Genomic DNA, 13211 nt, shown 5'->3' with positions numbered 1-13211 from the left:
CCCATAAAGATAAAAAGATCTTTGTTATGGAAAAATTTTATAAGAGAAATTGGGGAAATGGACTTGGAAGGGAAAAACCTATTATATACATTAGCCCCACGTGTGATCAACTTTAAAAGGCATACATTGGAGCCAACATTGCTTGGAGAGCTAAAAATCATATTGCACAACTCAAAACCAATTCTCATCAACTACAATTTGAAACAAGGTGATGGAAGAGGCCAAAAGAATCTTGGGAATAAAGGTGGAAACTAAGCAACACTTTGTGTTAGAGTGTGAGGCATACAAGGATATCAGGTTTAAATTTGTGGATATTATATTTGGCACCTCTTGGCACAACTTATTTAGTGAGGAAAACATTGAGAAGTTAGGTGGGCTCATCATCAGCATGTACAAAAAAAGAATAGAATTGTTAAAGTTGGTTCAATTGAAAGGTTGTTCCATAGGCTATGTTTAGCCTCATAGACATCAAAAATCATCTATCTATCTCTATCTAAATGTGAATTGTATAAAACAATTAAAACATTGCAAGCCGAAAAGAGTCTAAAACAAAATCCAACACAAATAGAAAAGATGTTAAGAATACATTTTTACTTTTACTATTATATTTTTTATAATTAAATATCCTAATGTAAAGAAAATCATTCAAAGACTTAATAAAAACTCAACTTTCCCAAATAAATATGAGAATTAAACATTGGAACGTTACGCTGAATAACATAATTCATACTAACACAATTTTCAAAAACTTTTTTTTATAAATACCCTTAATATCATTTTAATAGACAATAAAGACCTAATCTATACTATTCGAATCCTTCAATAGAATGATACATTTTTCAACTTCGTTTTTTTTAATTATATTAAAATAAATCAAAATTTAATAAATAATACTTTAATAATGCTTATCTTACTAAAAATTGTCATTACTCTCAAAAAAAAATTATTTACTTTACAGACTGTTTTGCATCAGCAGAGTATTACATTCTTCGACTGCTGGAAAAGGCTTCTCTGAACGAATTACGCTCAAATATACATACAAGCAATAAAATCTCGGGCACATAATTTACAACATCCGCATCTAAGCCTCTTATTTTACACTTGATAAGAATAAAGAATCGTAGAATTGTCGCGATTTCAAGAATGATTGAACAAACACCAGATTGAAATTCAAACTGCAGCTCTGACCGATGATTCCACTCCTTTCGTACAGTCCCTTTTGGAGTGCATGGGATGAAAATTTGGCTCCTTGGGTGTTGTCAGCTTTTTAGTTGATCTATAACATCATCACCAAACAGATCAGTGAAGTAAGTTTTAGTCCTTTAAGCTTCCCGGATCGCATTGGATCATGCCAAATCTTTTTTATTCTAAAAGAAAGTTACGTAGGATACAAAATCCAAACTAGCTACCTTAGAAATAACTCAACACAAATTCTAGATAATTTATTAAGATAGAAGAAACATCTGAATCAGATATTAGAATGGAATAAAATCATCAACACAAATTCTAGATAATTTATTAAGATAGAAGAAACATCTGAATCAGATATTAGAATGGAATAAAATCATCAACACAAATTCTAGTTAATTTATTAAGATAGAAGAAACATCTGAATCAGATATTAGAATGGAATAAAATCATCAATTAGATGCCACAATGTTACTGTCCTGCATACAAATTAGATGCATATTACGTTTCAGATGATAACAACCATAACCTAGAGGTTATGCTTTATAAGAACAAATACTCTTCGCTTTCAATAAAATGAGCAGAGCAACAATTACTAGCAAAGTTGTTAGTACAGGAAATGGGGTTTTATAGAGAATTTAAGGTCAACATTCAACAAATAATGTAAACTCTAGAAGTTTTGAAAAGAAAAGGAGAGAGCAAGACACCTCATAGGTTTGAAAGGTGGTTTGCAAAAGTTTGGCATCTTAACAACAGGCCGATGGTGTAGTGCCTCCTCTGGAATGCTTTTTATTTCTTCTCCTATGTCATCCAACTAGAGATTGAATTATGTCAGCATTTAAATTTCAGCATGTTAATTATTTAATAAGTCAACATAGAGTATAGGAATCAGTTTACCATTTTTGCTTTGACAACATCAATATTCCTAGGTCTGGATTTGAGTTTCCCTTCATGCTACCATATCAGAAAAAACATTCAAATAAAAAGAGGGTGTTAGTGATAGATACAAGGAGAAACTCCAAATAATGAAGCCCTCAAGCGTTGCTTCACACAAAACACTCACAGATTTAGGTGTTTCAGGTTTCCCGTGCTTTGATGGATCAATATGTGAGTGGTTACCCTGTTGTGGAAAATAATTATGAAAAGCAATCAAGATTACAGAATTTAAAGTTTCTAAGCTCATAATTATTAGAAAACAGCTTCATGAAAGACCTGTTATTAGTTATCTTCAAGAAAGACCTTTACCTTGCATGATCGTCTATATAACAAGTTTTATTTAGATCCAGAACATTAACGGTTTCTAAATTTTAATCATGTCTATCTTCTCCTCAAAGCTACACAAAATTTAAGTTGCCTAAGTGTGAATTCAAACTACCAAGAAAAAAGGGGCTAACCTGCATTTTGTTTGCCCTTATTGCCCTCATTGGCGAGGTTTCATTTTCTTCCGCAACTTGTGTTCTCTTGTGGAGGCTGTTCTCCTTACGCTCTCCTCTTTCCTACAAGAAAGAACATACAAATCATATGTTGCTGTAAAGTAATAATAAGATTCCAAAATTGTTCTCTTCCAGAAAGACCATTTGCATACCGCAGTTCTCAATCGAAAAGGTTTAGGCAATGTAGGTTTAATCTTCTTATGGTTGAATGCATGTGGTGTAGATGTACCATAAACTTTTGTTGGCAGTGCTGTCTGGCATGTGGAGAACGCCTGTTAACAGAGAGATTATTAATTAATATACCATGCATGTTTTTCTAGGTGAAGATAAACTGATATAGCAATAAATGAAATAATTGGGAGGCCAACCATGCAGCAACTATCATCTTGACAGGCTTCACCATTAGAACAATTTATCTTTGAGTTCATCTCACCACTTGTCCTGTTGAAAGATTGTAAGAAATCATATCAATTTTGGAGTTTCTAGATCAAAATACAAATTCCTTTATACAAAGAAAATGATAAAGAGAATAGATAGCTTACCTCTTCTCTCCTTTTGATGGAGTGGAGAGATTTTCTTTGTTTACAGCACAATCTGCAACAGCTAAAATTCCAACAGCTCCATCCGATTTTGAATGCGGGAAACAATCTCTGTCAAACAACCCAATCTCCTCATTTTTTTTGAGTTCAGCAATTTGAGGTGTTTCGTCACGGTTCCTTGGTAGCTGACAAACAACTTCACTGCATAAGGAACCTGAAATAAATAACTGAGAACTTCTATCGGGCTTTGATTGAAGACAATTTGATCCTCCATGGCGGTAATCCTCAAAAGTTTCTAAACAGTTTGTGTGGCAGACATCAGCTTTGATTATCTCATTTCCTACAAGATGAACCTGGTGATTAACCTCTGAAAGGCAAGTCCCGGAATCAGAAATATCAACCTTAATGGTATGGTCTTTTAGCTTGTTGCAAGAAAGGCCTACATTCTCGCCATTTTCAGGTACCAAGTCATCTTTATCTATCTTTTGCATTGAATCACTATTATCTTCTTTCACACATTGAACTGCAACATTCGCAATAACCTCCAAACACTTCCTAGAATCTGAACTTACATCTTTGTGGAATCTCTTGCTCTGAAATTTTAAATCAGACTCCAACTGAATGGCTTCCCCTGCTTTCCCTTCTTTTGTTCCTCTGATGTCATGCTCTTCATCAAATATAACATGATCTTCATTCTCCTTTAAATTTTGCTTGTTCTTCAGATAAAAATGATCCCTTTTTCCCATAGCCTTGGACACAAACTTTGAAGACTCAACTACAACTCCAGTTTCTAGCATGGCTCTTGTATGCCCAAAGTCAAAAAGTGTCAGAACTTCACCCACTTTCTGGTTTTCAGTACCAGAATTCATCACTTCAGTTTTTCGTTCTTTTAGATTGTTATCATTATGTCTGACATCTAATGCATCTTTCCCATCAAGTTTTCCATCTTCAGTTTTTGTCTCAGCTCTCTGATCAGAATCAACTTCAAGTTTAGACTCAGATTCAGACCCCATCCAAATTATAATTGAATTTTCAGCATCGGATCCTTTGTTTTCAGCAGCTGAGCAGCACATAACAAATTTATTAGCCCCGTCTCCTAAGTTTTGTTCATTGTGCTTCACATCAAATTCAGTTTTCTGAGCTGTCGTTTCTATCACCCTTATATTTCTACCACTTAACACTGACTCAGAAGCAGAACCATCATTCTTTTCTTTCTCCTGTAGACTTCCATCAATAGGCATCACATATTGAATACGCTCATCATCATTCTTTTTGTCTTTAAGAATTTCTTTCTCATTTTTCCCATCAGATTCATTTTGAAGGTTGGACACTAATTCAGAAGGAAGCGAATTTTTTATCAATGTTAGTTCTCTAGCTACTCTATTTTCTGTGGTCAAATTCATCTCAGCTTCACGACCTCTCATTTCTAGATGATGATCATCAGCTTCCTCATCAAATTTACTCTGATCATCATTCTGTCTAACTTCGAGATTTGCTATCTCAATTTTCCCATCGGAATGATTTTGATTCTTGTTTTCCTTGCCCTTTCTCAAATCTTTGAAGAACTCCACCCCATTTCCTTCATCTTGATTAGATGTAGATTCCTCTGCACCATAGCTCTCAGATGCTTTCTGGATTTCTATCTCACTAATGCCATAGGTTAATCGCTTGCCAGGAATTATAGAAGCAAGCTGTGCCACATATTGTTCTTCCGTTCGAGATTCATGCTTCCCAGTTAAATTGGAATTTCCTTCTTTACTAGTTTCTCCAGGATATATTGGAGGATTCTGTTCATCATTGTTGCCAGTGTGTGACTGTTTAATTGATGATTGATTCTGACTACACCCTCCATCTGTACAAGTGCTTCCAACCTTCCCCTGTACCAAATCCGTTTCCTGTACAATTGCCCTTGTTAAACTTTCTTTCTCATTACTTTGTTCAGAGACAAGGACTTTTCTATTTGATCGAAGGTGATTTCTTGCTTTTCTAGAATCTTTTGGTTTTGAAGAACTTGGGGAATTATGAACCTTTGAAAGAGGAGACTCACTAGGCTGGAGACTGCAAGGAGTTAAACACACCCTAGGAGTTTCCTTTGCAGATGAAGAGTATTTATTATCATTTGCAGCAAACTGTTCGTGTTTTTTAGGATTAGAAAAGTGTTTTCTCACGGGTGTAAGGTCTTTTGACGGAGTCTTCTTCACAGATTTAGTTGGAGTTTCAAATAATATGCGCCTTGGTGCAGCTGCTTTGCTTCTAGCAGCAGTATTCGTCCCCTTTGACAAAGCTGGGTTACTTCTGAAGGGTTCTCTTTTTACTGAGTGATTTTTCTTAATCCGGGGTGTGGAAAAGGCTGCAGTGACTTTATTGATAGATTGATTTTGTGGCGTTAAATTGATATCGGATGCTGGAACTACCTGTTCTCCTGTCAAGATACCTGGTGGATTCTCCTTTAAACTGTCCAACCCATCTGTATTGGATGATGGTTTCAGAGATGAAAGGCCTTCAGCACCAATGACAACCAGTTTGCAATTAAGGGTTCCAATATCTGTTGAGTTTGGATCCTCGTTCTCCTCACATTGTTTATGTCTAAGTTTGCTAGCAGACATAACTGTAGGTTTTGCTTTCCCTGGTGTTCTGTCCTTGCCCTTTGAAGTTGGGGTAGATAACTGAGCTCTTAGTCTTGGCCTAACGCTGATAGCAGCATGCAAGGCCAAAGTCAGCATGGGAACTAATGGTTAGTGCCTCCAGAGAATAAGTGTATGAAATGATGATAGACCTCACCTGGATTTACCCTCCATTGTGGGTGACTTGGAAAGAAACCCAACAGATTTGGATGCTTGAGGCTGAATATAAGGCAGAAAATCAGCAGTCATCCTTCTAGTTAGAATCATCAAATAACAAGTACATATAACAATTGAGATATTGTATACCGAAAGGAATAAAATAATCCCAACCTTCAGCAAGTAAGAAGGTTTAGGTGTTTGATCCAAGAGCATGCCATGTTTCTGATCACATCCTAAATCAGAACAGAAAACAAATCAACATCAAAAGTTTTCGTTCTATACATAAGTTCATAACATAAAATAGAATCATTCAAACTAGAAAAGTTTAAGTCAATCACAAACAAATTATTTTTTGACCTAATAAATGAACTGGAAACAAAAAATTAGCAATCTCATGCATAAATAGATAGTAATCATTGTGGAGTTGAAAAATCAAATAAGATACAATGACAAACTGCAGATCTAGATAAACTACATCTAAAGAATATGCAATTAGGAGAAATGGGACCATCTCTAGTAAATCTGAATTATATTATTAAACCCATCACCTGAAGTTCCTAATTCAATCTACAGAATACTTCTGAATATGAAATCAGGACGACTACCCCATGCATGCCATTGAACTATACAAACTTTATTCTCAATATTTTAATTCTGAAGCAAAGCGACCTCATCAGCCCTCACATTAAGTTACAGCGATCAACGGGGGGAATACCAAGTTTGAACCCTGTCATTGTTCAATCAAGCAATGTAACATCCAAGAGTAAAATTGGATAGGCTCTATCCCTAGTCCTTCCTCCGCTTGAGAAATGTGGTGTACTTCCCCTCTTCTGGGAGAGGTGAAACTATCTCCCAAGTTCATTGGATACTGGATAGGTTCTCTCTATTACACAATCTCACAAGTGCACTTCTACCTCCCCAGGTGGAGGACACAGAATCCTTTTACTCGAGAAACAGACAGAGCTCAAAGTTTTCTTGGGATGAAGATTATGGTTTCCATTGATGCAAAAATGCAAATCCAACCAACTTGATATCGGAAAAAGAGAGAATTGTTCATTTATCTATCCGTTGACGAATGAAATAATGCAAATTCAAAAAGCATTTAAAACCTATAAACAATCACCGATATTATTTTTCACAACAAAGACTACTCTAGGCAGAACTTCCGAAAAAAGATTATCCAAACCACGATCGATTTCCCTTTGCTTTCCTTTTGGGCTTTTGGGGATAAGAGTACAACTGCTTTCTGACAATATAGATATAGTGCGCTCCCTGTATAATCTGATCTCTGCAGGTTTCATTGTCCCACCCTCAACGATCCCTTCTATGCATGATATGTGTCCCTATATGATATGGTACCTCTGTTTGAAGTATGACCTTTAATGAATAACTACCTGAATGCCTGGTTTTTTTATACAATTTGTGTGTCAAAATACAATGCTCTTCTGGAATAAGCTGCCTAATTTGATTAGTTTCTGACATCTTGGCTCTTTCTAGTGACCCCATTGCCAAGAAAAAAGATCAACCGTGTGTCTAACTCAGTGCGGTAATTTCAAATCTACTAAAATTTCATCTAGAAGGTATACACTCTCTAGATAGATAAAATCTCATGCACCCTCCACCATGAGATATATACTTTCTCTTCCAACGATGGATTTGGCCAATAAGATACCGTTTGATTGCGCGTCTTACAAATGATCATGTGGGAACATCAACTTCCCTCTCTACAGAAGAGACGGAAGAACATTAATCCCTCAGTGGGTTCGCCCAAACCCCTCAGATCCCCATAAGCCTCTGAAACCCCTAAATGACCTAGACCCGAAAACCTCAAAAGCCATGAAAGATAGGCAGAGATGAAGAAATTCGGAGTGGGTATGATAGAAATCTGACGCAAACTACTGGAACAATGACAAGAACAAAAAAAAAACTATGAAAGCACAATGAGGTTATGGAATAGAACATACCAACTCGAACACAAAACCATGCATTGTCGTCAATTAGAGGTTCCTCTGGGACAGGAAGGGTAAAATCAAACCACTTGGGAGCTTGAATACTCTCATAAAACTCTTCCCTCACGAAGGTGAGAGATTCTTCCTTCCAACATTCCTGAAAAGCCTCCACTTCCATGGTGTGAATTCACCTCTGCCTCTCAATCTCAAATACTCTCCAAACACAAAGAGATGCAGGCCTGATGGACGCTTCACTTCTCTCTCGCCATGAGTGACAAAGAATGCAAAAAATCCAACATTTCCATGTTGCTTGTCCAAACGAGGCCCCGTCAATTTATAATAATTGTCGAGGTGCCATGCAACAGGGATGGGACCGGGCGGGAAGAAAACAGCTGGATCATGTACATAAAATCAAAATCACTCTTGTAACACCCAAAATCTTGGCCCTGCACCGAGCCGGGCAGGTATAAACGATTGCTGCGCGCACTTGATGCTGACAGTACTGTCAGATGCTGTCAGCGAAACATCTGACTGTACTGGCGATAGACACAATACCTTCCCCTGCACCAGCGAAGCAAAATTCCCCCCATGCTGACCCTTCTAAGTATAAATCATTGCCGCCACTTTCCAACTCTACTAGCACGCAGCGGAATGTGTTTTCTGTCTTCTCGCCAAGATCCTCCCCTAAACTCGTGAAGCAGGAGTCGCTGAAGACAGAGGAGCTTGCATTGATCCCCCATCGGTCACTCCCTCCCAACGGATCCTTCTCTCCAACGGCTAGTAACCAGCGGGTGTCTCAACTTGGCGTCCAACCGCATAAAGATGTTCAATCGCATTTACATCCGGGTACGTCCTTCGCTAACCTCTCTGACTCCTCTCCTTCTTGCATTAATTCTATCTTGGTTGATGTTGCCTCTCCCCATTTGAGCCCGCGATCTCCGCCTACCCCTCCTCTCGTTACAACCAATAACTTTTTGGAGCGTCCCTCAAACCATTCTCTCCCTTTTTCCACTTCTAGCCCGGTCAACCTTGCAAGCGTGGCCCCCACCATTTCTGGTTGGGAGAACAAATTAGTGGTTAATCTTTCCAGTGCTTTTCTTGACCCGCTAACTTTTAATTTTGTCAAGCGTGGTCTCAATTTTGCCCTTGCCCCCCATGAGGTTCCGCGTGTGGATTTCTTAGTGGAGATTGAGAGTGCCATCCGTTCGCTCCCCCATGATGTTGCTGATGAAATTCGGCAGGACTGTGCGGTTACACTTAGACATGCTAAACCTCCTAAGCGTAACACCTCGAAGAGAGAATCCATGGCCTTCAACAATTTTTTGAAAAATAACGATGTTATACTTGTCAAAGTAGACAAAGGCAATGCTACTGTCATTATGAACAGGCATGACTACCTTGCTAAAATGACAGATCTTCTCTCTGATTCTAGCAGCTACAAACCCCTCTCCTTCAACCCATGCTCTAAGATTTCCAAGAATGTTAGAAGGGCCATTTCCTCCTCTTCTTTTGATGATGTCACAAAAAAGAGGCTTTTACCGTCCAAAGAGTTAACCCCTCGCATCTATGGTGTCCCCAAGATTCACAAAACTGGCATTCCCCTTAGACCCACCGTGGACACCAGAGGTTCTCCCACTTACCATCTTGCCGCCCATCTTGCCAAGCTTATCTCTCCGCTTCTTGGCCATTCCAACTCCTTCATCAAGGATTCCTCCCACTTTGTTAGCTTCATCAAAGAGTCCAAACTAGATGAGAATGACATCTTGGTTAGCTTTGATGTGGTCTCCCTCTTCACGAAGGTTCCTATTCCTGACGTCGTTGGTATTGTGGAAAGGAAAACTAATGTTGAGATCGCTAATCTGGTTGATCTTTGTTTAAGGTCCACCTTCTTCTCCTTCCAAGGGACTTTCTTTGAACAAGTGGATGGGGTCGCCGTGGGCTCCCCACTCTCCCCGGTTATTGCTAACCTTTATATGGAGCACTTTGAAGAGCTGGCCCTCCACTCTTTCCCCCTCAAGCCTAAATGGTGGAAGCGGTACGTTGATGATACCAATGTTTGCTGGCCCCATGGTATTGATAAACTAGAAGAGTTTCACATTCATCTCAACAACATCTCTCCTAGCATTGCTTTTACCAAAGAGCTTGAAACCAACAATCAATTGCCCTTACTTGATATTTTACTCATTAAGAAACCAGACGGCTCTCTGGGACGTCGAGTGTTTCGGAAGGCCACGCACACCGATCTGTACCTTCATGCTTCTTCTCACCACCATCCGAGCCAAAAAGTTGGCACGCTCAAGACCTTAGCCTTAAGAGCCCTCAGGATTTGTGATGATGACCACTTAAATTCGGAGTTGACCCACCTCCGCCAAGTCTTTAGACTAAATGGGTACTCCCACAAACAAATCTCTAGGGCCTTTGTCCGTGCTCGCTCTTTCTTTTTTTCCCTCTCTCCTCCCCAACCCAACCCCTCTCCGCCTCTCGCTGTTGTGTCACTTCCCTTTATAGATGGGGTCTCCCAGAAACTTGCCAAGATTCTGAGCAGAAAAGGCCTACGCGTGGCCTTCAAACCTTGGTTTAGGCTCAAGAATCGTACCCCCGCTCTCAAAGATGCCATTAATGTTTTTTCAGCATCAGGAGTCTACAAAGTTTCTTGCTCTTGCGGGATTCCGTATATTGGTGAAACTGGTCGCTCTTTCAGCACTAGAATCAAGGAGCATAGTGCCGACATTAGACACAACAGGGTTCATCAGTCTGCTTTAGCGGAGCACTTGTCAGCCACTAAGCACCACATTTGTTTAGAAGATGCCCAAATCGTATCCAAGGAGGACAACTATTTTAAAAGGAAGCTCAAAGAAGCTATAGTTATCAGCAGTCACCCTGTCAACCTCAACAGAGACGATGGGTGGACCTTAAACCCTTCGTGGCTTCCTTTGCTGACTAAAGACCAACGACCTTGATCCTTTGGTGTTCTGAGTCCGTCGGTCTCCCCTCGCCTCCTTGCTCCTAGTTTCTCCCTAGTTGGTGGCCTGTTTGAGGTCGGTGATTGCTCTCTTCCTTTTCTTCTTTTCTCCTTCCTTTCACAAAAATGCCCGGAAACACCACAAAAACACTAATAAACTATCTCAGAAGTTTAATCACGTCCCAATACATATATTTAGCTCTATTTTAACAGCTTAAAGTCTGAAATACAGCAGCAACCAAAACTGATATGAAATACTCAACTAAAAACACCAAACTCATGCAAAAAACACACCCAAAAACCCACAAATCTACACTGTTCAGCACAAAGGCAAACTCTGTATGAGCATGCACATAGAATGGCTTCAAACTCCCATCCTTAGCCTTCCTGGAAACCTGCAAACTCCCATTCTTGGGTCTCCCTGGAAACCTGCAAACTCCCGTTCTTGGGTCTCCTTCTCCACAGGTTTGGCAGCCTCTGAAGAATAACAAAGAATGAGCAAAAATCAAGTTCTCCTCCCTGTCCAAAATGCCTCCAAACCCCTTAAAAGAGGCCATAACCGTAACTCACGTCTAAAAGAGGTTAATGAAACATATTTTAATAATAATTTCATTTATTAGTCCAACGGTTTCCAAAGATTAAACCCCCCTTTTTTCGAAACTTCACTTTCTTGGGCCTGCCTGTCTTAGCAAAGATTATTATTTTTTTATTATTTGAAAAGGGGACATGACAAGTCCTCCCCTCCCCAAACATTGCTTGTCCTCAAGCAATGGCTGAACAATAAACCAATCAATCCACCTAGATCCCAAATGTAGTCATGAACTATACTACTACCAATTAACACAGGCTCCTGCAATATCCTCTGCAATATGACCAAGAGGAATCCATAATCAAACTAACAATTATAGCTCAAAAAAACTCCAAAATCACCACCACCATAGTCAAAAACCCATGAGACACAAACTCTTAGAACATCAGAACCCAAGTAAAGTCGAAAAATCAAACTGCCAACACAATAAATACCATCAACGCATCCCACTGGCCTATACGAAATGTACAATCCAACTCTGCAACAATGGTGAATGCTCTCATATGAAACTATACCAAGTATGGAGAATCCACACACTGTACAACTCCTGTAATCAACACAACTCTGTAGATTATCGGCCACTGTCTCATAACCATAACTCCCATGCACCCCTGATGGTGAAAAGCCATCACAAGATGAACAACAAGAAATGGAACCCAAACCGAATTTTCCTACCATCAACTCCTCAACACAAGGATCAATTGCTAATTGATCTACATACCCTGCTGAAGCATCACTCCAAAACTCCTGCTCTAAGTCATGTATTATCAAGCTATCAACTGTAGGACCTATCACCATGTCGTGCCCATCACAACTCTCATCTCGAGGCATTAAACTATTCCATAACTGATGATAAGCACTAGGAACCAAAGTACATCTCTGTATCATAATCTCATTAACATGGTCATCAAAGGTAAATTGATGAGCGTACCTCATAGTGTAATGCCGATAGAATGCGCCAATCTCAGTCAGTGGCTCAGACTGTAATCTAGATGAAACTAACTGCAATTGATCATTAACCATGTTGGAATTGACTACTATCTCTGAAGATATCACCAAGGGAGTAGTATTACTAGTAGGAACCATGCCAACTGTCGACTCACCAACATCACACATGCTCTTTGATACATCTCTAGTCTCTGTGCCATCAGTACTAGAGGCCACCACCATGTCAGGCATACAACAATCTGCTACAAAACCCAACTCAACTGAACCTGACTCTAGTGGGAATGAACCTGATATGCCAATGTTAGTATCAAGGATGGATGCATCCCCATCTCCACTGTCTCTGAAAATCTCGGCCATGGACATCCTCGGATCACCAAACACCATAGCTTGTGACTGTATAGAATCAGGTAAAGACTGTAGCCACTCTAACTCCATGATCGCCTTAGCCAAATGAAACTGTGACTCCTTGAAAGCCAACTGTGTACTCTCAAGAATCTTAGAAGTCACCTCAAGTTGCTCAGTAAGCTCACTCACCTCATCTTCCTTGGCCAACAATGCATCATATGTTGTACTACCCCACTCCATAAGATAATCTCTGTCAGCTACCAACTGCATATAATTCTATCTCAAAATCTGAATAGCCTCCCATAAAGAGTGGATCTCTTTCAAGGAAAGATAACTACCTTTTTGCTCATCACTAGTAGGAGAACCCCATCCATAAACTGCTAACAACTGACAAGCAGCATCAAAATGCTGGCAAGTGATAGCAATGTCTCGGTCACTAACTCTTAACTGATTAGGCACATGATGGCACTGGCTT

General features: G+C 39.4%; 2 protein-coding genes across 2 annotated transcripts; one reads left to right on the top strand and one right to left on the bottom strand.

The window, feature by feature from the left end:
• Positions 1-894: 894 nt before the first annotated feature.
• Positions 895-8851, bottom strand: LOC149565590 (uncharacterized). Its single transcript, XM_089819115.1, has 11 exons — positions 7908-8851; positions 6115-6176; positions 5942-6003; positions 3164-5851; positions 2990-3062; positions 2774-2893; positions 2583-2684; positions 2252-2308; positions 2086-2142; positions 1896-2002; positions 895-1276 (listed from the first exon to the last, which is right to left on the bottom strand). The coding sequence occupies exons 1-11, from the start codon at positions 8068-8070 to the stop codon at positions 1171-1173; spliced, it is 3597 nt and encodes a 1198-aa protein (XP_089675241.1). The 5' UTR covers positions 8071-8851; the 3' UTR covers positions 895-1170.
• LOC149565589 (uncharacterized) lies at positions 8402-10852 on the top strand. The gene has a single exon (XM_089816351.1). It carries the CDS (start codon positions 8402-8404, stop codon positions 10850-10852), a length of 2451 nt encoding a protein of 816 aa, XP_089672477.1.
• The last annotated feature ends 2359 nt before the right edge of the window (positions 10853-13211 follow it).

Source organism: Cupressus sempervirens, chromosome 3, assembly GCF_028749045.1.
Source record: "Cupressus sempervirens isolate cs-2001-9-10 chromosome 3, ASM2874904v1, whole genome shotgun sequence".
In the NCBI taxonomy this organism is placed as follows: domain Eukaryota; kingdom Viridiplantae; phylum Streptophyta; class Pinopsida; order Cupressales; family Cupressaceae; genus Cupressus; species Cupressus sempervirens.
The sequence above is the reverse complement of the archived record's forward strand: the minus strand, read 5'-3'. Positions and strand labels throughout refer to the sequence as shown.